Below are 25,223 nucleotides of genomic sequence, written 5' to 3' on the forward strand. Positions count from 1 at the left end.
ACCTCAGCCCAAACCTTCTCACACACACATCAGAACAGAACCTGCAGGCTTTCACACACACACACACACACACACACACACACACACACACACACACACACACACACACACACACACACACACACAGAGCAGAACGGCAGCCGAACCTGTCACACACACTCAAAGTCCCAGCCACACACACACAGAGTTGTAGGGTTGCAGCGGAATCTCTCCACACTAGAGATTACAGCCGGATTTAAGGCCCCGTCACAGATTAAAACCACAAAGCAACACAAAATACCACAATAACCACAATGAGACAAACTAAACCAGCCGTCATAACACAAAACCCACAAAAACCCACGAAAAACACACAAACCATGAAACAATAAGGGTGAATTTAAAACGACTTTATTCTTTTAGGCCAAATATAGCGGTGATCAAATTTAGTACCTCTGTAGCACCGTAAAATATTTACCAATCCAAGGCGACAGTGTGTTTACCGATGTTTATTAGGAACCTCTTTTAACAGTTATCCACTTTAACGTGGCTGCATATCACTTCTCATTACAGCGCCGTAAGCAGGCAGGTTGTCATCATCCATCAATGCAAACAGTGTTACAAAGAATCTGTCCAACAACACTAATTGACAGCTGTAAAAGTTTTATGCGCCTATGCCAAACTGCGGGTGGCCGCTTTAACGCAGCGCTGGCTTATTTAATCAGCCAGCTCACTCCTCATGCAGCTTTCGGCTTATTAATCCCTTGGTCTGCGCTTTCAGTCGTATTATTGCCCACACCCAACGGTGGGTCGGACGTGTCCCCCTGACACAGATCCTTATTACAACCTTCTCCCAGTAGCATTTGCTCCCCTGTCTGTCTATTTCACCTCTATTTCAATCAGACAGGCCAACAACAAACAGCTGGGTCTAGGACACGACTCAGCGGCTTTCCCTAGCCCTCTTTGCTGAAACACGAAATGTCTTTCGTATTCGGAAGGCAGACACAAGCGTAAAACACACTGTCACCCAGCTTTTTATATGCAAGGGTGCAAAAGAAAGGCACTAACTCACCCATCCTATTCCCCCCTGCGCGGCGGATTCACCCCAAAGTCTGACGCGCGCGATACAGCAGAGGAAGGTCGTCTGCGGAGCCAAACAGCCGGCCGGGAAGCAATCCCAGCCCCCCGGACTCTAGCAGAAAGCGGCACCCGGAGAGGACCCCCCAGTGGCTGCACAGCACGGCGGGTTCCACGGCACCAAAATGTTTGGTAATTTTATTATTCAATCCAGGATTACCTCAAAGAAAGTTCAACACACAGGGGGTTAGAGTAATCAGTTTAAAACCAATGCCAATAACCAATAATCAAACAACAATCAACAACGAGACTTTGCAAAGTCGGAGAGATGAAAGATACACACCAGTCGGTAGTCAGTTCGCTCTCTCGTCAGGCTGACGCCTTCAGAAAGGTTTTATTAAAGCACACAGCACACAATAAAAGATAAACACACACACATCGTTCACAGACTCTCAGGCAGAAGAAAACATTCCCAGGTGCTTGTTTAAATCAACAATCCACTGTAGCGTTATGAAGCTTATAATGGTCTGCCCTTAACAGCTGCCCCTTCACACAGTAACATCACCAAGGTCGGACGCTTGGTTCAGTATGTTTACATTCCAGGAGAAGAGACAGAAGAACAGAAGAACGCTTTTCATTGATTAATCAAAGTACTTTATTTGTTGATCATCAATAATCAGGTGAATGATCTGTGAAATAAAGATGTCATGAGTTATGTGTTTAAATGAATAAACAGGACTGCACCAGACAGACTGATATACATTACCATGGAAACGCATGACACATTATTCTCAACCTATCAGAACTTTCGTCTTTGGTAGGGCAGAATCTGGTTTGTTTATGAAAGTAGTCCAATCCGGTTTACTAAGATTCATAAACAACTGGGAGATATAAAAGAAGGCAACGCCATTTTAAGTTCAGTTCCACGTTAAGTTCCACGTTGACATCAGCTCTGCTCGATCCGAGCTCCAAAGGAGTTACATCATACTCTCAACACTGTTTTCAACCAGCTCTCAATCCATCACCGCAAAGAGGAGTACAGGCTGGCCAGCTGTATTTCCTGTTTTAAGCTGAGAACTGTCAAGCTGGAGATTTCCGTCTTTTGTACCAACGAGACAACGTTCCTTCAAAATAAGAGTGAACTTGCTGACGCCTGCCGACTACTACCGGAGTTATCCTCAGACGGGCGTTGTGTGCTGAGACCACTGTTTCAACCAGCTCTAGTACCCATGAAGGTCCGAGGACCTGGCAATTCCTGATCTACACGGGAGACTCCATACGGTAAGTGGTCACGGCACAAAATGGCGGCTCATGTCATCAGCTTCTGAAGCCTCGTGGTAGCCTAGTCATAACAACCAGATTCGCTACTCAGCCTAGAGATTCTGAACAAAACACACACACACACACACACACACACACCAACACGAAACATCTAAATCCATATGCATTCATCATTGAGATAGTCCTGGTAGATTGTCAGAATTTATAATTATAGAAATTAAAGATTCTTAAACAATCCCAACTCTATCTCTTTTCTTGTCTCTCAGTCAATACAGAGTGTTTAAGTAAACTCCCTGATGATAAAAACAACCACTTCTGATTGATTACTTAGATCTAATTAAGGTGTATAAATATACAAAATCAGATAATTAAATTATATAATTACAGTGTATAAATATATAACTTCAAATCATTACAAAGGCATCATAGTCTGGACTTTCTCAAGGGAGTTCTACTGGTAACAAGACCCGGCACCATTTCCTGGTGTCAGGCCGAGGTCGAAACCTCCCTGTTGGAACTACAAAGTAAAACAAAATGAGGATGAACCTTCATTTAAAAAACACCAGATGTTACACAGTCAAGATCATTTCAATACTGTTTTTATCCAATACTGCTTTTATCCAAAACTCATGATGTTGGAGGACCTGAACTTAAGTCTGCAGGCAAGAGGAAAAACCATCAGTGGAATGCTGAAAGCTATTGAATACACCAGACAGGGCTTTCTCTCTTTGAGGACTAATAATAGTTTCATGGACATCTATGGTAAAGCTGTGAAACTTGTTGCAGACTTGGACCTCCAGCCAGTACACTCACCTCATGTCCGAATGCCATCCAGGAAATATGGTGGTCCAGCCAAGCATCATACTCCTGCGACACCAGAGGAGTATTACCAGGTCCATTTTTTTTAATGCCACTGACATAGTGATCACCCAGCTACATGATCGCTTTGACCAGCCAATTATGGAAAATCTGAACAAGCTGGAGGAGCTGCTACTTACTGGGAAGACCAATGATATGGTGAGCTTGTACCCAGAACTGGACCAGCAAAAAATGCAAATTCAGTTGGCAATGTTTAAAGCAAATCATACCTACACTTCCTGCAAAGAGGCTGCCCAAATTCTTAGAGGGATGCAACCAGAGGTCACAGGGCTCTTCTCACAAGTTGAGACTCTGGTGAGACTGCTAATTGTGGTCCCAGTGTCATCCTGTGAGGCTGAAAGGAGTTTCAGCGCTCGGCGACGGTTGAAGACCTGGCTGAGGTCAGCGATGACACAGCTGAGGCTCAACAGCACTGCAGTCTGCCATGTCCACAGGGATAGACTGAAGAGGCTAGACAAAAGTGAAATAGCCACAGCTTTCATTGGTACATCTGAGAGACGGGTGTAAATCTCTGGCCACTATTAACTCTCCACCTGACTTGGGAAAATACATAAAACACACACAATCCACTTGTTTACTGTCTCAAACACCTCAAACAGCATTAGTTATTAAGATTACAGTTCTGACATCAAGTTCAATATGCATTTAATTTTGGTTCATCTATTGTTTTGTTGTTTTTTTTAGCTACAATTAATTTAATCATTCTACTGTTCTCAGAGTGTTCACAATCTGTATTTGTGTGCATTCAAACCTAATGGTTATTTCCCTTTTCATTTTTGTTCTGTTAATAAAACAATTAACTGATCCATCTTTGAATAAAGAATCCTTCATATTATTTTAAGCTTCAAAAGACTCATCAAGGCATCCAAACAAAATAAAGGGAGAGTGGCTAATGTAACGGATCACCTTCTGACGTGTTCAGTAGATGTGGTCTGGATAATTTGTGTCATCACTCTTGTGCTCCACATTCACCAAAAAGCAGATTATGGCACCAGATTATTCTTCAACATGCTTTTATTGGCAGCAATCTGGTCCAACAGAACACACACAATTTCCATCAATGTGTGTTATCCACCTCACACAGGGGTCTCCACCAATTTACATGTTACTGTTCTGCGTGATTGTATAGATGTTATTACTATTTAAGTTTTTTTCCCCACAATTTACATAAAAAACAGATTATAGTAGATAACCAAAAGTTGCTAACAACACTTGTAACACAGATACATTTTTCTTCTATAACATTCATACATGAGCCTACCTGGTATAACAGAACACACAATTTCCATCACTAGCCATGTTTACATGGGCACAAGTAATTGGATTGAACACCCAAACAGATCAAAAGTTCTGCACATTACATTTTTCATTTCGTTTCATGGCGCTTGTTTACCATTTTTTCCAGGAAAGACAACTCTGCGCATGCTCAACCTATTTATTCGGACTGAATGCTTGGTGCATAAAGTAGTGTCCATGTAAACAGATATTTGGGATTTCCAAACAGCCAAGATTTTAATCGGATAGAGGAGATTTTGTGCATGTAAACGTGGCTAATGTGTGTTATCCAGCATCACACTCTGTTCAGATTAAAAAGACAGCAAAGTTACTTAACACTTTCACTCACAAGAAGTTAGCTTCTATTAGCAACATGTTAATCGAAGCATTATCACCCATACAACTTGCTTTTCTTTTTAAAGGTACAGCTAAACTTCTCACAAAACACTCCCAAAAGCCTTCACATGTCAAAAACAAGTCACAAAAGCTACTTAACTCAACTTAAAATCGATTTATTAATAACATATAATTCTGCTCACGTGTACTCACCTCCACCAGCTACATGCTAACAGCGGGGGTAGCCGTAAGCACGCCTGAAGGACCCCTGCATTAATCACATTAAAATTCTTTTGGTGTTTATTAAAATATAACATTGCTTACCTCTTGGAGCTAAAGAAGAATAAGGGATTCTTGAGCAGTGTGGGTGACATATTCTCCTGCTTATCACAACTGCTGACAGCTGCTTGCAGGGTGGCAGGGTAGAGTACTCAGCATAACGCTGGGCGCTTTTTCAGAAATGTTACAAATCAATCTAAATTGATTACAGTTTTATTTTTATTTAAAGCTCAAGTAAAAATAATTAGATGCCAGTTGCGACATTTAAAAAGTATATTATAGACTATCTGCTGGGAGCACCATGCTATGCTTTATTTCAGAGCTCCCTATTAGACTCCTTTCATCTGTTCAACAGCAATCTCTGCCAAATCCCAGTGCACAAGTTGGGGTCAGCTGGTGTCTAGTACTGATAGGTTTCAAAAAGAGGCAGCGCCCTGGGAGCGTGGCGCAATTTGCCATCACGCCGTGGAAGTACGTTGGCTTCTCATTTCATCAGTTCTCATGATGTCACCAAAAGATTTCTGGTGAGTGATCCAAGTCTGACCCCCAGTGTAAATAGATTTCATAAGCTGGTGGGTGTGGCCTTTTTTCTAAAATAGCACCCCCTACGAACATTAAAACTCTTAGCCCCAAGTCATGCTTTGACTGAGGATTGTGAAATTTTACACACTTATGTAGTGTGCCTGGGCCTACAAAGAAGTCTCATTGAGCCTTGCTCCATATCCCACAGGAAGTCGGCCATTTTGTTCCAATTACTTTACAGATTCTCTTTCAAAGCTGGAATGTTTTGCTATCGTAAAACATTTTTAGTGGGGACGGCTGGCAGGCTAGGAGGCAAGGCTGTCAGATTGAGGTGACTACTCATAGTGATTGCAGTTAAATGCACGTCGGGGTGTCTGGCGCGCATTGGCGCTCGTCCGCCTCCGGTGGCAGGGCGATGGGTTTGGAGAGTGTCAGAGATGGAGTGAAGGGGTAGCGGACGGAGGGCGAGCAGCTTCGCTGCGAGGGCCGAGCGACGCTGCTTGCAGCTTTAATTTTTCTTATTTTCACTAATCGTAATTCCTTATGGGTACATTCACATGTAGGTTGATTACTAACTTCACTGATTTACATTTTAGTGCTCTTTGACACTCACGTATCTATCTTTTTATAGAACTTTACTACAGTGATTGTTTTGAAAACTTTATGATTAACTTTGTTAATTTACCATTATTGGCTACAACCAGGCTGTGCAGTGGTTAGAGCTGTTGCCTTGCAGCAAGAAGGTCCTGGGTTCGCTTCCCGGCCTGGGATCTTTCTGCATGGAGTTTGCATGTTCTCCCTGTGCATGCGTGGGTTCTCTCCGGGTACTCCGGCTTCCTCCCACTGTCCAAAAACATGACTGTTAGGTTGATTGGTCTGTCTAAATTGTCCCTAGGTGTGAGTGTGTGTTGTTTGTCGTGTGTGTCTCTGTGTTGCCCTGTGATGGACTGGCTCTCTGTCCAGGGTGTACCCCGCCTGATTGCCCGTTAACCGCTGGAGATAGGCACCAGCCCCCCTGCGACCCTGCGTGGATCAGCAGGTTCAGAAAATGGATGGGTGGATGGGCTACAACTAGGGATGGGTACCGAATTCAGTACTTTTTAAGGTACTGACCGAATTCCACAGTACGACCGAGCACCGATTCACTTCATTTGAAACGGTGCCTCGTTTCGGTACCCATCCTTCACAACGAGAACTTGCCTAGACAGTTGCGCATGTGCAAGAGCGTTATGTCATCGGTCACTGCGAGCGAGTTGTGAGACATCCTCATCTTAATTTGCTCCTGTAGGTAAATAAAATGTAAGATAGCGTTAGCTTGATTTGTTAGCTTCTGTTTCACTAATGGTGCTTTCTCCTCGGAACTCCGAAATTCCGACTAGAAGAACACGCGCACTAATGTTTGGCTTCCCTTTACTAAATGTGACTGGTGATTGGGTGAAGATGAAACCAGTGACAACGATTTAAGTGTGAAGCGTCATCGTTTAAATCTGCTCCAGCAGTTAAATAAACTGTTTAAGATGACGTAGCTTGATATGTTAGCTTCCTATGCCACCATTGTTATCATCTAATGGTGCGTTTGCTTTCTCCTCGGAAATTCTAACTTCCCAGTAGGAAAAATCAGTTGAAAAAGGACGGTAAAAGGAATGAAGATAGTAGTATTATAACCCACCTTAAGTCAAACATTTTGACAGGTCTATTGTTCTTTGACCTTTTTGACCTTTCAGACCTATTGTTCATTTTGACCTTTGACCTTGCCCCCCTTTCCTATCATCAATCAAATGGACATGTGTATTGTTGAACGAGCAGATGGCCTAGACCCCCCACGCCGCAGCAACAATGGCGTATTCAGGGTATATACAGCAATCCTTAAGTAAAATTTACTACTTTTTAATACTTTTTTTTACTACCTTCAGAATTTTTTTAAAACCATCACAACACTTAATTGCAAGTGTTAATCAGCGACCTATTTACACATATTTTAACATATATAACATACAAAAAGAATAGACTTAGAGACTCACTGATGTTGACAACGTATTGCACATATTTATTTTACTTAGAAAATAAGCCAGGCACTTCTGTTCAGCAGTCCAGACAGTTGACCACGAGGCCTGAAATGATGCAGAACGACCACTGAATATGACGTCATCATTATGTGACCGGATATGCTAAAGTAGGGCTGCTCGATTATGGCAAAAACAATAATCACGATTATTGTGACTGAAATTGAGATCTCGATTTTTTAAGACGATTTTTCAATTTATGTAGATTTTTGTTTTTGTTTTTATTCAGTCAAAAAACTGCTCAGGGCACAATCAGGGCAAAAATAAACAAGAAGCAAGATGATCACTAAAATAACTCCCGATTCCCAGTATAAAAAGACCAATATACTTGTGGCAAGGTGGATAAACCATAGACTGTACATACTGGACAAACGGATTCCATTGGCTTCAATAACACGTTTGTTGTCTATAATGGGAGGTGGCCACCACCGCCATTTTGACCGTGTCACAGGTTCCGTCCAGCCCAGACAATTCCATAAAAGGGAAGAGAGGAGGCGCTGAGGGTGTGGCTGTAAGGCTGGGCTCGAGTGACGACACCCAGGCGAACTAGCTACGAGCTAACCTGAAGCTAACCCTGGCTAACCCAAAGCTAAAGCGGAGGTGGGAGCCGAGCTAACGGATGTAGCCACCTAGCTTCAACCCAACCGGAGCTAACTGGAACACCCATCGACCTGAACCTCACACGGAGTTTAGGTGGAGGTTTTCTGCGCCTGTTCGTGAGAAGTACCTGTATTAAAAAAGATTTAAATCGGTAAGTTTATAATTTATTTCCGTAATGAATACATTTTGCTTTGAGCAAGTTTTCAGTACAGTTTTTTTCGGCGCTATCACTCCTGAGTCGCACCAGCCATTAAATGTATCATGAAGAAGAGAAAATATATTTAAGTCGTATTTTGGGGGGACATTTTATTATCTTTCTTACAAAATCTGAGACCAAGCGTTTCACATTGCAACACAAGCACCAGTAACCATAACAGAATGAACAACAGCCAGCAGAGGAGAGGATGGCAGTGTTTCAAACCCTCCCGGCCGGCGAGGAGAGCTCATTCCTGGGCTGGAGCCGGCCCTCAGCACCCCGCCACAGGCTCTAACAGATGCTGGCGGTGTTTGAAACCCTCCCAGCGGGACAGGGGAACTCATTCTTGGGCGGGTCGGAGTCGGCCCGCAGCAGCGCGGTGTAGCCTACATATTTTGTTATATAAGTCGCTCTGGAGTATAAGTAGCAGGACCAGCCAGAATATGTAAAAAAGTGCGAGTTATAGTCCGGAAAATATGGCAGTTATTAGTATTCGAGCTAAATTAGCAGCGTAAATACATTTCATATATTTCCAAAATGTAATACTTGTTTGTATCTTGTACAGCCAACTAGTCTTTATTCTGGACTCAGTACAATTTACCAAAAGTAAAGAGACATTCTACAGATGAAGTAAGCACAAGATAACTTACTGGAAGACACGGGATTATCATGAGAACCAGAACAAGAGAGCCTGATAACAGTCATGTGAAAATAACAGTTAAAAAGTATGTATGTATAATAGAAATAAAAATATATTAGAATTAGTGTAACTCACTGTGATCCAAACAATAAATCAGCCATAGCTGATTAGTAAATATGACATGAGATCTTGGAGTTTTTAATTTTCATTTTTTTCTTAGATCTGTTTAAATGTCACCATGGCAGCCTGTGTGTCTCCAACATCAGCTACACAAAGCAGCAAGTGTAAGTTCCACATACCTGTCTCACCACTTCATGTATGGTTTTGTACTTTAAACAATTATGACAAACCTGTTATTTTTTCTCCATAGCCATTTGGATCATTGGAGACAGCTATGTGAGGCGTGGTGCCCAGAGAGCTGCAGAGACAACCTTGGCCTCCCTGACGTCTGTGTCTCCTGGTTCGGTTGGGGCGGACCATCGACATACATACATGTGCCGACACTTTGCGCCCTGTTTTATAAACTGTAGTGTTAAAAATAAATGTTTTTGCTCAATTACTGGAATTTCTTTGGTTAAGACAAAAGTGAGGAATAATCATTTACAAGTTATTTGTACAACAGGCCCATTTTAAATCCCAACAGTTTCTTAGCAGACAATAGAAATGTGTTCTTTACTAACTTTACTTGGTTTAAAAATCTTACTAAAATAGTGCCGTATTGCAAAACCCAATCATACTTGTTATGTAAACATTAGCTTTGTAGATATTTTTTACAGATATATATTTGTGTGCAACAAATCCAAACTTAAATAATTTTTCATTCTTTATTGAAAAACAACAAAATACAGTTATACAGAAGTGTGGGAAAATGATAATGTGAAAGTATTGCTATTTAAATATAATCCTATTTATCTTTAAAAAGAAAAACTCTAAAAATGTCCTGTACAGCATCATGACAGAAGAATGGTGGTCTGTCTGTCAGAATGTGCTGAACAGATTTGCTCTTTGAAGAGGAGTGTCATGTTTGGAGGAAGGTACTTAACCCAAGACATGCAGAATACAACACTGACCAAAAACTGATGGAAAAAATGATTTATTTATAAGGAGGAACTTAAGGTGCACAGATAAGTTTGTGGTTGGAACTGCAACAACAGCTCAGCGTCTGGAGGAGGGAGAACACAGGTGAGCATAGGTTCTGGTTTCAAAATCCATTGTAGGCAGGCAGAGGTGTTCAGCAGACTTACTGTGGTGGGTGTATGTGTTGGCTGGAGGAGAGAGAGGTAGAGAGGAAGCGCAGGAGAGGGAGCAGAGGTGGAGAGAAGCGGGGCGTCCTGGTGGATGGGGCACTGGGTGAGATGAGAGGTGGGTTATGGAGGCTGGTGATAAGGTCCGTGTGTTGAATATCCAAATCCTGGAGTAGAGGTCAGTATCCAATGAGGTCGACAGGAATCCTGAAGAATGGTAAATCCAATATAAGAGCAAAAACACTACGACATAACATTAATCCTAGGAACACTAGAGGTAACACGAGTGGCTGGTTACTACCAAAACTGAGGCAATCTTCTGGCGTCAAATTGTGTCCTCCATCCACCTTAAATAGGAAAGCACCCCGCTGATTGCTGATCAGGAACGGCTGGGGTGGAGTCACCAGAACCATGAAGAACGTGTCTCCAGAGACAACTCGGGTCCTGGTACCAATCAGGAAGCGGACCTTATCACCCAGAGCTGCCAGGTCACGCTCAAAGCCTTCCTGTTCACACTGCAGAGCCTGAACGCTGGCCAGGTCGTGGCCGTAGTTGTCTGTGTTCAGGGCCTGGTTCTTCTCCTCGATCCACTCTTTGGTCTCATCAGCGTCTCTGAGAAGACATCAGAACTCCGTCTGAGTGTGGGTCCAAACTCTACTGACCCGTAAGCGGCGCATAAGTGTGCGGGGTACCTGTGGAAGCGCTGCACCTCATGGGCGCTGCCCAGCATGTTGCTCCGGTCTTCAGCCAGCTGTTGCAGCGAGCGCCAGCAGTTGTTCAGCTCCTGGAGAGAAACCAAACCCAGTGAGATGAAGGTGGACGCCAGCGGGCTGGACGCCGGACGAGGAAACCTGGAGACGGATCGCTCAGACAGAAAGGGAAGAGCTTCCTCTTACCTTGATGGAATTAAAGTTAGCCGTCGTCTGAACGCCCAACCGTACGGTCTGAGGTCAAAGGTCACAGGAAACACACACCAGTCAGCAGTCATACAGATGCATAAAGATAACTGTAGCCATGGCAACCAGCTGACATGTCCCCACTTTCACCAGCACCTGGTGCCTGCCGGGTCACCTGAATTCCTGTGTGATGTCAGCACGGTCGGCCGTGACTGCGGCCATCAGAGGTGACCTCTGATCAGCTGAATGAACTCACCTTCTAGGGTGACGCCGTGTTACCCCAGGTTTCCACGGGAGCCGTCAGCAGCACATTACTGCAGCAGCACGTCTTGCTCGCGTAAGCTGCGGCTTGGCCCTTCCCACGAGACGCGAAGCAGCAGGGGAGCAGCTGTCACCGACCGAGTACGAAGTCACACGAGTGACTTCGTCAGTAAACACAACAACAAGCAGGAGAAAACTACAACATGGTTTGTGTTTTATGTTCTGTCCATTTTATAATCGCCACTACGGACCTGAAAAACAAAGGAGACCGCTAGCTAGGTGATAACTTCTCACGGGGCCGCACAGTTTATAACGGTTTTTAAAAGTAAAGCAACCGGAAGGCAGTACGTTCTTTATTCTGAAAATCTCTGTAGCTTCTCTCAATTTCCGCGTCCGATTTCCTGTCTTTCCTTCCCCAAAAATGTCGAACTTGACCCGTTTCAGAGGCGTCGCGCGTAGAAAATAGAACCGGCGCGTAAGGGCCGCAACTTGCTGCTCCTGAGACGCGGCCGACTCTCGCTGCCGACGGCTCCAGTGGAAAAGGTTCTGTTGACCACAGCGGTTCCTATCAGCAGCTATGACGTGCTGCTGCAGTAATGTGCTGCTGACAACTCCTGTGGAAAGCCGGGGTTAGAGTCGGCTTCATCCTGTAAACAAACAAATGAGTGGTAACAAAAACACCACGTCTGGTTCTGGTGGAGGCGGAGGACAACACGCACCTTTCCAGGAGCAGAACCCAGATGTTCTTGTTGCTACAAACAGAGACGAGCAGAGTTAACAAACCAGGAAGTGAGAGGTACCAGCTGCTGCAGACAGGTGACGCTCACCTGAGCCTGAACCATAGGAGCCTCCTCAGCCATCAGACCTTCTGACTCCAGTTCAGATGCCACCTTGTTGATGTCCCTCAGGCGGGACTCGTTGGCCTTCAGGTCCTGCAGGACAAAAGCACCTGCTGATTATCACCTGAGCTGATCTGACAGCTGCTGCTGGAAGACGGAGAGGAGGAAAAGTCCGACCTTCTGGAAGTCGTCAAACTTCTTCTGCAAGACCTCGACCTGCTCCAGGTCCGACCCGTCTCTCCATCCTCATTCAGCTAAAGACGCGAGTTCAAGTAAAACAACCTAAAGTCACACAAACACAAAGCAGGTGTGGAGATGTTCGCTCTGAGCTGGAGGTCGTTCCTCGGCTGTGAAGGGCACACGAACCTTGTTGGTGCTGTTGAGCAGCGTGAGGATGTCGCCCTTCTTCATGGTGACCTCTCGAGGACTCTTCTCCTGGTAGTCGTACAGAGCCAGAACCAGCTCCTTCCCGGTCTCATCGTCAGTTGGAGCCACTTGTTGCTGTCGGGTTAACAGGTCTGGTGTTAGAACGTGGTGGATAAGAATGTTCTGACGGGCCGAGGGTTCTGAACCAGCGAAGTGACCTGGACCCAAACAAAGTGAGCCAGAACCTGCAGACACCTCAGAAACATGTCAGGACCAGACCTGCTCTACCTTCCTCCATTATGGTCTCTCCTTTCTGGGTGACAGCCTTGATGCGAGGTTCATGACCTGTGATCTCAGCCTGCAGAGCCTGGTGCTTCTTCAGCAGGTTCTGGACACCAATCAGGTCCTTCCCTGAGGACACATGTTAGAGTTCAGCATTATGCAGTAGACTAGGGTTGTCACGGTAACCGGTATAGCGGTAAACCCCGGTAAAAAAGTTGACAATAAAAATAACCGTCCAGTTTTTAAAAAACTATATTATCTCGGTGGGTTTACCGTGGCCGCGGTTTCGGCGCGATGACCCTTACCAGCCACCGTCGCTTCAGCTGAAGTTCCCGCGGCGCGCACACGCACTTTTTAGTTTGCAACGGCACCAAAACTTTGAAGCTGAAATAATGGCCGAAGGAGGAGACGGCTGCGCCCAGGACATCCATCAGCCCTCAAAGAAGACTAAATCGGAAGTATGGGCATATTTGGGATTTCTGAAAAATGCTGAGGGACAGTTAATAGAAGACTGCTATCCCGTTTGCAGAACGTGCAGGAAACAAGTGTCTGCAAAAGGTAACACTTCGAAGCTAATGGCACATCTGTGTGACGATCACCCACGTCTCTACAGCCAGTGCAAGGTAAGTTAACATTAGCATTTTAGCTGAAATGCATGACGTGAGGACTTTTGGTTGAGGGAGAATGCAACGAGTCACTATATACTGTAGCCGCAGCGTCCTCTGCCAGCATTTAAACCGTGTCACGGACAACCTGTTGCTGGATGAAGCATCTTATTTGTTGATGATGAAGAGAAATATACAATTAGTTCCTTGTCATTGATTTGTTTACTTATTCAATGCCATTTATACTTGAACATTTGGATTTGATTACATAGTGTAGTAGTTATTTTAGTAATTTGTTTAAAGTGGCTATTTGTTTTAAATACATATTTTTTAAGGTTGACTTGTACAGTGCTCAAGTCAAGTGTGGACTGGAGTTTTAGATTTTCATTTTGATAATGAAGAAAACAAGTATATGAGAAAACAAGTGGTGTTTCTTTGATTTGTTTACATATTGTTTATGTTTTGAATGTTTGGATTTGTATAATTTAAACCTGCACTGACTACTGTAACATGTTCCAGAAAAATAAGCTATTTGTTCCTTTACTTGTGAAAAGTTGCACTTTTGCTAAGGCTTTGTGTTATTTTAGGTTTAATAATGTTGGTCTTTCTTCTGTTAGACCAAGCACGGGTACGGAGAAGATGGAGTTAAACACCTTTTGAGTTGGCAGAATGTGGAGACAAATGATCAGAAGTCCAGTCACTGTTTTCACCGCTCATGAGGGGGAGAGCCTTTGCAACATACAGCAGGTCCCGCGACCTGCTCCCGTCAGTTGCTTCGGACAGACTCTCGCCGTTCTGCTGAAACGGCTGATTTTTATTGAAGAGTACAGGAATGTAACATACGCAGTTTGCCATGTACATACGTCAATGATCATGACAGGTGAAAATAACAGCCTTGTTAGCGGACAGTTTAATACATCACTAGAACATACACCCTTGAGATTACCAGGAACATCCTGATACATTCATGACAGGAAAAGATACATTCACTGGTACCGAGAGGCACTGAGTGGAGATGGAATGTGCACACTCCCTTCTCTGGTGCAGGAGAAGATATACAGCTATTAATCTTTGTGTAGAGGCCTTGAGTATCTGAGCGAGTTTCCATAGCATAGAATAATAAAATGAGCTTATAAGGTAAATATATATATATTGCCTTGTTAGGCAGGAACTAACATGTCACAAGAACTTGTAATTCTAAGATGAGCAGAAGCATCCTTGGTAACCGGTACAAGAAGAGACTGCAATGTCTCACTCCCTTTTGGAGTTCCTGCAGCTGTTTTAGAGCTTGTGCAGGAGAGAAACACAGAGAGGCCTTTGATATTATAACATGATCCCATAATGAAAAGAGTAGCATGTAACAATGAATAATAAAAGAGCTTATATGAGAGTTACATATATTTTCAATCCCCCTTTTGAACTCTTTTAAGAGTTCAACAAAGATGTAGGAAATCAAAACAACAACACCAAATTTCATCAAAAAGAATCTAATAAGCAAAGTTTTAAAATACAAATACAAACAATCAATCAGATTAAATTTTCTCATATTTCTAGCAGTAAACTAATACAAAAAACATGATCATATATTTAACTGAACATGTTACAACATGAATGGATCGCATGCTCACCGTATGAGGGCGAAAAACCCTAATTATCATACGTCAAATAGGGAAAATTCCCCCATGTCCCCCCATTTTGGGGCGAACGCCTTTTGGCACAGAGTGGGCATGCCTAGGACATCAATGATCAAAAAATAAAAACAACACAATCAAAAAACTCATAGAAATGAACAGGTGAAGGGATTGTTACATAAATCACTGAACATTCTCACACTCTAACATCATCTTCTTCATCATGAGAGTCATCACTACCACTAGAGGGTTCCCCTCCCAAATAGATGTTAGGATTGGCTAGTAACAAGGGCATCTGGATAATTGGGTCAGCAGGTGGAGGAGAGATGGCAATAGTTATCAATCTCTGGACTAATTGCCTAAGACAGGGGATACAGCAGCAGCCGCAAGTAACAAGAACGGCAGCGAAGACAGACATGGACACCAGGACGGAGGAAACGAGGGATTTGTATTTACCAAATACATCAAGCCAAGAGTCCCACATGGAGGTGTCTACACCAGAGTGGGATTTCATTTTTTCTGTCAAAGAGCGGAGGCCGTCTAAGGCCTTAGTTAAGCTACCGTCCGAGGCCGTATTGTTGGGGATGTTGGTGCTAGCGGGGTATCCTTAGGGGATGTAGGGGGTGAGGGTGGCAAGGGGAGGTCATTACAGAGGAACAAAATAGCCAATGGGATACATAGCAGGATAACAGTGAGAAGTAGGATCAGGAGACGCTGCCTGCACGTGAGGATGGGAGGGAATGGCCAGGACATAATTAGACTTATGAAGGTGTTAATTTAAGAAATTGTATGGGTTGTAGCTGCTGTAATCGGTACCAGAGAACGCGCTATAAGCTAAAATTGCTATTGTTACCAAATCCTCTAAATCAGAGAAATCGCGAAAGTATCTGTCGTTCCACAACCCCAACCTACTGTCCCTGTATGCCAACCGGTTCAGCTTACTTGGATACCAGACTAATGTAAAGGATTCTTGTTGAATTATGTTACCCTCAGAATCTTCTTCTGGCCAGGACAAGTGAGTGATCAATATGTGCATTAAGTTGTAGAAATGCAATGAGCACAAACATATATCTAATACTAAACAGGTAAATGAATAATAATATAAAATGAGTAGAGGGTGTAAAATATAACCCTTGTAAGGTAAATGAGGGTGTCAAATATAACCCTTGTAGAATGTTCATAGGGTGGTTACTTCTTCCCCCTGTTGAGGTCCCTTCACTGGCTCCAGGCAGCTGCAGGGGGTGATGATATCACAATTCTCGTCCTGCAGGATGTGGTGGTAGCTTGGCACGCTACTGTAGTCAGCTACTTCTCTTCCTGGTTTTTGGATCCTTTCTCTGGTTAGGCAGATGTCGGCTGCTTCTCGTCCTGGTCCTTGGGTACTTCTCCTGGTCAGGCAGATGTCGGCTGCTTCTCTTCCAGGTTAGGATCCTCCCGTCCAGCCGGACAGCGTGTGACGTCCTCTCCGTGATCCTGTATGGCCCGGTCCACCTTGGTTCCGTCCACTTTCTTTTGGTGACCTTCAGCAGGACCCAGACGACGCCTGGCACCGAAGGCGAAGTATCTTCATGTGTGGTTTTGGTCCAATGAAGGCTTTCTCGGCTTGTGCAGTCCAATTGATCTTGGCAGATAGTTGGTAGGAAGATTCACACTCTGGCCGGACCAGAAGTTCCCCGAACCGATCGCCTAGGGATTAAAGGTTATGCACAAAAATGTCCTAGCTCTTACTGACCCTAGCCTCTGATACCTTCAACATCAGACACATACAGTTACGAACAGCAAGCGCAATTAAAGGTACAGTGACATCACGACATGGACACACACAGACACACAAACACATACACATGCACATACACAGAGAGAGAGGGAGAGAGTAAGAATGTGTGTGGGAGAAAGAAATGAGTGGGATCCACTTTGCCACCAGCATCTCCACCTGTGTCACAGGGAAAAAATTACAAAGAAATTAAAACATAAAGCAAACAACAATAATTCAATGAGTATAAATGATCAAACTAAAATATACAACCATGCATGGGTTTTATAACAGTTCTGGCAACACTGGAGAGGAAGCCTTGTACAATGAATTCTTAAGATGTCCTTCATCAATTAGAGGTTATAGCCAAATTGTTTCAGGATCCTGAATTTGAATTGGTCAATTTACTCAGAATAGTCCAATGGCCTTGTTGATGTTTCTCAAGGCTCGGCCATGCCCATATAGATAAATAAACAAACAAACAAAACAAACACAGTCAAACACACGGTCCATACACGTCTCTGTGCCCTCACACACCAAGCAAATGTCAGACTGAAGCGAAAGTGTGAAAACACTTAACCTAACGCTAAATCAGTGGAAAGAAAAAAATAAGACCTAAAGCGTGTAATCAAATTAATCCAACAAAACTTCCCATAACTGCCGTTCTAAACTCATGTTGCGGTGTGATCTCTCCAATTAGAAATTAGGACAACCACTTTTACTATCAATTCAACCAAATAGTTTCAGGTTGTCCCTTACCTAAACTACCTGTCTTTCTTACCTTCTTTCTTTCTTTCTTTCTTTCTTTTTTAAGAACACTACTCGCACAAGAAATCCTAAGAATTAATTCACTACTTAAGGTTAATTCATAAATAACGAAACTGCAGTTACAGGTTTGTTTGTGCATAGTATTGGTAATCAGCAGTTTTTTTCCTTATCTCCTCATCTAGAAGTGTGTTTCTGTGCTACTCCTCCATCTATAACACAAGTTAGTATCATCCTTAAAGCATCTGAAATTAAGCTGCATTGCTAAATCAATAACGTGATTTGTGCTAAGAAATACTCCCCTATCCTCTTCCTTTTTCCAGTGGCACTGAATGACAGATTTTAGATCAATTTAACGTTTTATTACTATTACGTTTCATTTAATTAATTTTGCTTTTTCTCTCCTATTTTTATCTATTTATTTATTTATGTTATTTACTTATTTATCATGCCATCCTGTGATGATAATCTTAAAGACTTTTTAGCCAATTGTCGTCAAAAAGGCCAATTAAAAATATTATGTTAAAGATTTCACAAAATAAAAATGTGAACATAATTTTTATCGAATGAGGGGTACCATTATTCAATATTTTTGTAACATTATTTTCTGCGTTAGAACTTACAGCTGATAGAAAAATATAGGATCAGCTAGGTTTGGCTAGATCTGTTGGGAAACTCAACGGAGCTGAAACAACACTGTTGTCTCGGATGAGATGTTCCATGAATCATTTAGTCAGCTGAATGCCAAATTATTCATTTAATGTTTATTTTTATGCAATGAATGGAATGGGATGGAACGTTACTATAAACTGTCCGGAAATTTGCGCATGTTTGCTCGAAGGAGAAAACTGTTGAAGCCTAAAGCGTTCTCCTAGACTTATAAATAGACACCGTTTCCTTAACCAATGAAAATAAGTGATGACGCTGATGTATTCCGTTTTGAAAAGAAAATAAGGCTTTACTGCATGTCCGCTGCAGCTGAGAATCCTAAGACAATAAAGATTATATTGACGTCCAATGGTGAGTTGGGCTGAAATCCAGGTTACTAATCCTATTATTTATTTATTTATTGATATTTTTATTATCTTTTTTTAGGCTAACTTTCTCAGTTAACTATGTTCTACAGTAGTTTAGTAAATTTTCCACAGTTCTGACATTTCATCAATTCAACTGGTTGTTGCCAAAAAGCCTTGTTCATTACCTGACTGCAGCAAGCACTCTTTTTCTGGGTGTAACCATAGGAAACAAGTCTCTTTTGAGCCTCTCTTTGTAAGTCCAGGATGACCACCGTCATTGATTAAAGTTCACATGTTAGCACACATGCTCCCCCTTTTGTACTTTGTTTCATCAGCAGCAGGGCAAATAAGTTTCTGCCTCTTTGTCCATCTTGTAGTGCTCCCCGTCTTGATGTTATAAGTCACAGCTTTTGGTGAGGGCTTCCAGGTTCTCTTTGTATAGAAGTCAGACCCAAACATTCTTTGCAGCTGGTTGTGACAGGCCCACCCAGTAAAGTTCATGCCCACCACAATGCACAGCAAACGTTTTCCTTAAATATGTTGATTGGGTTGAAATGACAGAACTTTCTCTTTTTACAAATCAAAATCAACGATGGTTTCTAATAATTAGTCGACTTTATTGACTCAAAAATAAATCTGAACTACTTCCTATGCACAATTTATTCTGAATCATCAAATCAGTTCTACACAGGTTTTAAACATTAAGCACAATCTACCCCAAATGCAAGATCCTTCCTTTCATTTTTTATTTATCTATTTTTATTTTAGGAAAATAACTACCAGTTTTTAACTCAAAACAGCCTGGTACAGTTTCTAGCCAGGTTACAGGAAATAATACTTAGTTTATCTGTTTTTTCATTATTCAGCGTCCCAAAATCCAGCCATTAACGTTAATGGTTCTTAAAGTTGAGGCAAGACAATTATTGGATTTTGTTTTATAGCAAGATTTAACAAATATTTTGTTTCTTGACTGATTATTTGTTAATTTTATGGTTTTCATAAAGATGATCCTGAGAAGTTCAGAGCTGCTTTTCGCAGCACCCTGTGCTATTTTTAGACTATGGGATTCTTGTGTGTAAAAGTGGGTGGAGTCAGGTCCCCAGGCTGAAACTCCAGTCATTCTCACTAGATCTGTCCGAGAGGAAGGATCTCCTGAATACCCTAACCAGGAGCCTTAAGGTACGTCCAAAACACCGAAAAATATCCTTTCTAAAGTCACAAATTGCTTAAAACTGCATGTTACACAGAAAAACAGAGAGAGCGAGAGAGTCCAGCTGACTCCACGGCCCATAATCAGACAAAATACTTCCTTTATAACCACAACCATGCAACTTTTGTATTTTAAAGGATTTACTTGTCATCACACTAACGATAAATTCTTTTTCTATTGTTTCCACAGTCTCTTGAACTAAATAACCGTCTAGCAAAAACATGAACCGCACCGTTTCTCAAGCAGCTGTTCCCTCTATTAAAAACTGAGTCATTCAGGAGAAGATCCAGCGAAAGCAGCATTTACTTCTCATGCAAGAAGACACGCATCCACTCATTCACAAGGCACAGAGACATTCTTTGTTTGTCACAGTTTTTTTTTTTTTTTTTTAAAGTAAGTCAGTCCGTCACTTATTTATTCTCTCTCTCTCTATATATATATAATATTTTAAGCACAGAATTTATTTAACACTGCACTGGTTATTTTCAGAATTTAATGCTTACTATGCTTTTAAGCAGGCCTTATGTAACATTAGAGCAAATCCAATTGCAATTTTTTTTTTGAGAGCGCTCTGAGGAATAGTTTATATATTTATTTTCTGCAGATCTGTTTTGATTTTACTGTTTAGCAGCTATCTGACTTCATGTATATGTATATCCATATATTTCTGAAATAAAGCTGTCATATACAACCTTACTTGCATTTCTTATTGGTTTTTTTTTTTTTTTTTTTTTTTTTTATCTCCAGGCCACTTAACCCCCAGATCGGGGTCCCTCACATGCTGCTCCGCACACAAATGATTATCACGCTTGTACACTACATATGTATATATATGTATACACATATACATACATACACACATACATACACATATGTTACTTTAAAAACCTTTTATTTATTAACTTATGGTGTTCTGTTCAAAGACTGATCAGAACAGGGTTGCAGAATTTGAATTTTGCGTAGCTCCAAACATTAATTTTAGCACTGCAGTGTAATTTACATATACGAGTTGCAACTTTTTAAAGCTCTTATTTATCTTATTTATTTATTTTCTGGTACCGCATCAGGCCTTCACACACACATCCAGCGCTGTACACACACACACACACACACGGAGCTCCCAAAACTCTGCTCTGCATTCTGCACTCTCCTAGTGCTGCACTTTCAATCCAGAGCCGTAAGCAGCCTCTTGCTGCGCCTCACACACACAGGCTGAACTCAGCTTACACACACAGTGAAGCTTGTCTACAGCTGTGCCTTTTTCTCTCAATTCTGCAGCCTTCACTTCCCAAATCTTGCTCCAGTTACCTCTACTGTTAACATCTACCCCTTTTTCCTTCATCGCCTTTTCTGCTGACTTTCTCAATAAAACCTTATTTCTCGTGGCTTCAACTGGGCTGCTTGTCATATTTAAAACATTGCTTATTTTATGCAAAAACAGTTACCTTAGAACATTTTTCTCATCTCATACAAAAGGTCCTCGACCTTTAAAATCTAGGGAGCTCTCTTTAGCCTCCCCTGCCCTTAACCCGAACCAGGTCCTCGACCTGTGCTTTAGGGAGCTCTCTTTAGCCTCCCAGGGCCTCAACACAAACCAGGTCCTCGACCTGTGGACTTTTAGGGTTCCCACACCTATGGACTCTTCGCCAAGCTCTTATATAACCTCGTTATATTTCTATTCACTCGTCAGCAAATAGTGTGGTCAGCCACGACCTGGAAAATGGAATTTAGGGCTTCTCTAATAACCCTGGGCCTCCAACCCTTCTTCTGTACTATTTCCTTATCTCATTTATCATTAAACCATTGTAAAATCCTTATCTTATTTCACCATTAAACCATTACAAAAAAAATCTCTTATTTTTTCTGCACTTGTCTCCACTTTCTTCTCCAACTATTATTTTAGGACCACAGCTACTATGATTCTGGACACAAAGGCTTTGGATAAATCCAATGAGCAGTTTTTAGAAATAAGGTTCTGCTCACCTTGTTTTCCACCGCGGTGTTCTGTGCCAAGATCGTTCGCTGGGTCGGTTGGTCAAATCGTCCTCCAAAAACTCCTTTTTCTTCAAAAAGAAAAAATCCTGTTCGTGACGCCAAATTTGTTGGTCTTTCTTCTGTTAGACCAAGCACGGGTACGGAGAAGATGGAGTTAAACACCTTTTGAGTTGGCAGAATGTGGAGACAAATGAACAGAAGTCCAGTCACTGTTTTCACCGCTCATGAGGGGGAGAGCCTTTGCAACATACAGCAGGTCCCGCGACCTGCTCCCGTCAGTTGCTTCGGACAGACTCTCGCCGTTCTGCTGAAACGGCTGATTTTTATTGAAGAGTACAGGAATGTAACATACGCAGTTTGCCATGTACATACGTCAATGATCATGACAGGTGAAAATAACAGCCTTGTTAGCGGACAGTTTAATACATCACTAGAACATACATCCTTGAGATTACCAGGAACATCCTGATACATTCATGACAGGAAAAGATACATTCACTGGTACCGAGAGGCACTGAGTGGAGATGGAATGTGCACACTCCCTTCTCAGGTGCAGGAGAAGATATACAGCTATTAATCTTTGTGTAGAGGCCTTGAGTATCTGAGCGAGTTTCCATAGCATAGAATAATAAAATGAGCTTATAAGGTAAATATATATATATATTGCCTTGTTAGGCAGGAACTAACATGTCACAAGAACTTGTAATTCTAAGATGAGCAGAAGCATCCTTGGTAACCGGTACAAGAAGAGACTGCAATGTCTCACTCCCTTTTGGAGTTCCTGCAGCTGTTTTAGAGCTTGTGCAGGAGAGAAACACAGAGAGGCCTTTGATATTATAACATGATCCCATAATGAAAAGAGTAGCATGTAACAATGAATAATAAAAGAGCTTATATGAGAGTTACATATATTTTCAATAAACACTGTTAAACATTTTCAAAACTATTTCAGTTTGTGTAGAACAGGACTATCAATGCTTTCTGAACATATGCAACACCGTTTAAAAAATACCGCGATAATACCGAAAACCGTGATAATTTTGGTCACAATAACCGTGAGGTTAAATTTTCATACCGTGACAACCCTACAGTAGACAGACCAGTTTAGCCTAGGGGTTTCTTTCTTCTACAATCTGCTCTTTAACTGTATTATTTCCTGCTATTTCAGCTGTTAACTTTATTTTTTCTGTAAGTGTTTTTCTCCCCAGAAGAAGCTGCAATGATGTTCTGCTGAGCTGTGATGGCCTCATGGAGGGGGCCATCATCTAGCACACTGCTGCTAACCACTTAATCATTCTCCCTCTCCTGATAATAACATTTTACTTTCTTTGATGTTGGATGTACTACTGCTAGTTTACCCGTTTAATTATAGATTCACTAGGATAAATACAATAAAGTTTATCTCTCACCAAATAGAATATTTACTAAGAAATCACAATGTAACGTGTGTGTGTGTGTGTGTGTGTGTGTGTGTGTGTGTGTGTGTGTAAAAGCCATGTGTAGTGTTTATTTATAAAGCATATGTTGTTGGATTTTATCCAGAATCGAGACTTTGAAAATATATAGTTTAATTACAGTTTGATTTATTTGACATCTGTATAATGTTTATTATTTTGTTTTTTCCCCCTAAATACCTAACGTTTGAGTTTAACATGAATATCAGTCATTCATCCCAATACATGAAGTTACACATTTTAAATTTTAATAGGGGAAGACTGCAGGAGGGAGCGGTAAAATCATAGACTGTACATACTTGCTACCCGCCGGCTGTGATCACAAGCGACAACATATTAGTTCCCGCTGCTTCTTCGGTAAACAGCGCAAACAAAAACAAAGAAACTTGGGATCTTGTCGGCGTGGCGGTGGGATTTAAGGGAAACGCTGTATGCCCTATAGACTTCTCACCGAGCTGCAGTATTTCTCCGGTCAGATCTGTCTCTGAGAGCTCCACGAGCGGTCAGCCCGCGCAGAAACTAGCCGCCGCACCGGTCAGGCTGCCTGGCCTGACCGCTGGGGATTACCGGATGGAAGAATGGACACAGGTGTCACTCCAAGCCTGCTGGAGATTTTAAGGGTTCAGATGAAAACACCCTACCACTCAGGCTGCTTACACATCGATATAAAGTTGTCGCTGTTGCGCTCACGCCGTAATACAGTATTAGATGCGGTTAAAGTCAGACATGAAAAACTCCACGAGCGGTCAGACCGCGCAGCAGCTAGGCGCAGCAAGTAGGCGCCGGATCGTCCAGGCTGCCCGGCCTGACCGCTGGGGATTACCGGGTGGAAGAATGGACACAGAAGTCTCCCTCTTAGCGCTCCGTCATATTTCAACCCATTTTGATCTTTTACCATATTACCCATCTAAATATGCCCTATTAATTATTTTACCGTATTTTACATTTAAATTTCATGGTTAAACAGTACATGCTACATGTTAAACTGATAGTTAGCTAGCTACTTCGGTAAACTCAGCTAGTTTAAAGGTGGCAGTGACATAAAATACGAATATAGATTTTAACTTACCGAAAAAAATGAAGTGGAGACTCCTTGGATGCTCTATTAGTGCAATTAATACCACAGCAAGTCATTTTGTCCAACAATTGCACCAATAATATCCAAAACAGAATTCACAAGCACAGAGACTCAAAATCCCGAAACAGCTTCCAGGAGGGGCCGAGGCTGTACTGAGGCCTTTCCACGGAGCTAGCTCTGTGGTCACGTGGGTCTGAGGCGGCGGTCACGTGTGTCGGATGCTCATTAATTATACAGAATTTTAGGCTTTCAATACACTTAAACAGAAGAGTGAGAAAAAAATTCACCCCCCTCAGAGTTGTCATGAGTATAAACTAGATAATTTAGACAAAAAACATGTTTTGGCACCAGGCTGTAAACATGTTTATTTCTGCTGTGAAATCGGCATTTTTAACATGGGAGTCAATGAGGATTTGCTCGCTTCTGGCACCAGCCCCCAGCGGATGAGGGTGGAACTGCAATTTTTCTTACTTCCGGGATGGGACCATTTTTAGAGCGGCATTGTGGGGGCTTGGGATAAACGAGAGCCCAGGCAGGATTCGATCCCCAGACTCCCAGGTGAGAGTCATACTCTCTAACCAGTCAGCCAAAGAGACATCCCCTTGGCCAAGTAGCCAGGACGCATGATCTATCGGGACACTGTGACAGGACACTCACACTGTCACATACTTATAGCTCATAGTTTATGATCCAAGGGCTAT

At 42.3% G+C, this 25,223-nt stretch overlaps 1 protein-coding gene and 2 long non-coding RNA genes across 4 annotated transcripts; 1 reads left to right on the forward strand and 2 right to left on the reverse strand.

The window, feature by feature from the left end:
• Positions 1 to 8,033: 8,033 nt before the first annotated feature.
• Positions 8,034 to 9,683, forward strand: LOC129157004 (uncharacterized). The gene is made up of 3 exons (XR_008560403.2): positions 8,034 to 8,442; positions 9,348 to 9,411; positions 9,498 to 9,683. It is a non-coding gene; the product is annotated as an uncharacterized lncRNA (long non-coding RNA).
• A 316-nt stretch (positions 9,684 to 9,999) lies between these two features.
• LOC129157003 (spectrin alpha chain, non-erythrocytic 1-like) lies at positions 10,000 to 12,649 on the reverse strand. Of its 2 annotated transcripts, XM_070542313.1 has the most exons (8): positions 12,545 to 12,649; positions 12,356 to 12,460; positions 12,248 to 12,280; positions 11,268 to 11,315; positions 11,064 to 11,155; positions 10,673 to 10,983; positions 10,372 to 10,578; positions 10,000 to 10,289 (listed from the first exon to the last, which is right to left on the reverse strand). In XM_070542313.1, exons 2-8 carry the CDS (start codon positions 12,386 to 12,388, stop codon positions 10,225 to 10,227), a joined length of 789 nt encoding a protein of 262 aa, XP_070398414.1. In that variant the 5' UTR covers positions 12,389 to 12,460; positions 12,545 to 12,649; the 3' UTR covers positions 10,000 to 10,224. The 2 variants fall into 2 exon arrangements, with proteins under 2 accessions (XP_070398414.1, XP_070398415.1); XM_070542314.1 differs by lacking the exon at positions 10,000 to 10,289 and having other exon boundaries at positions 10,378 to 10,578; positions 10,719 to 10,983.
• An 81-nt stretch (positions 12,650 to 12,730) lies between these two features.
• Positions 12,731 to 25,020, reverse strand: LOC139062077 (uncharacterized). Its single transcript, XR_011515665.1, has 3 exons — positions 24,514 to 25,020; positions 13,022 to 13,144; positions 12,731 to 12,868 (listed from the first exon to the last, which is right to left on the reverse strand). It is a non-coding gene; the product is annotated as an uncharacterized lncRNA (long non-coding RNA).
• Between the last annotated feature and the right edge of the window lie 203 nt (positions 25,021 to 25,223).

This window comes from Nothobranchius furzeri, chromosome 12, assembly GCF_043380555.1.
Source record: "Nothobranchius furzeri strain GRZ-AD chromosome 12, NfurGRZ-RIMD1, whole genome shotgun sequence".
Classification (NCBI taxonomy): Eukaryota; Metazoa; Chordata; class Actinopteri; order Cyprinodontiformes; family Nothobranchiidae; genus Nothobranchius; species Nothobranchius furzeri.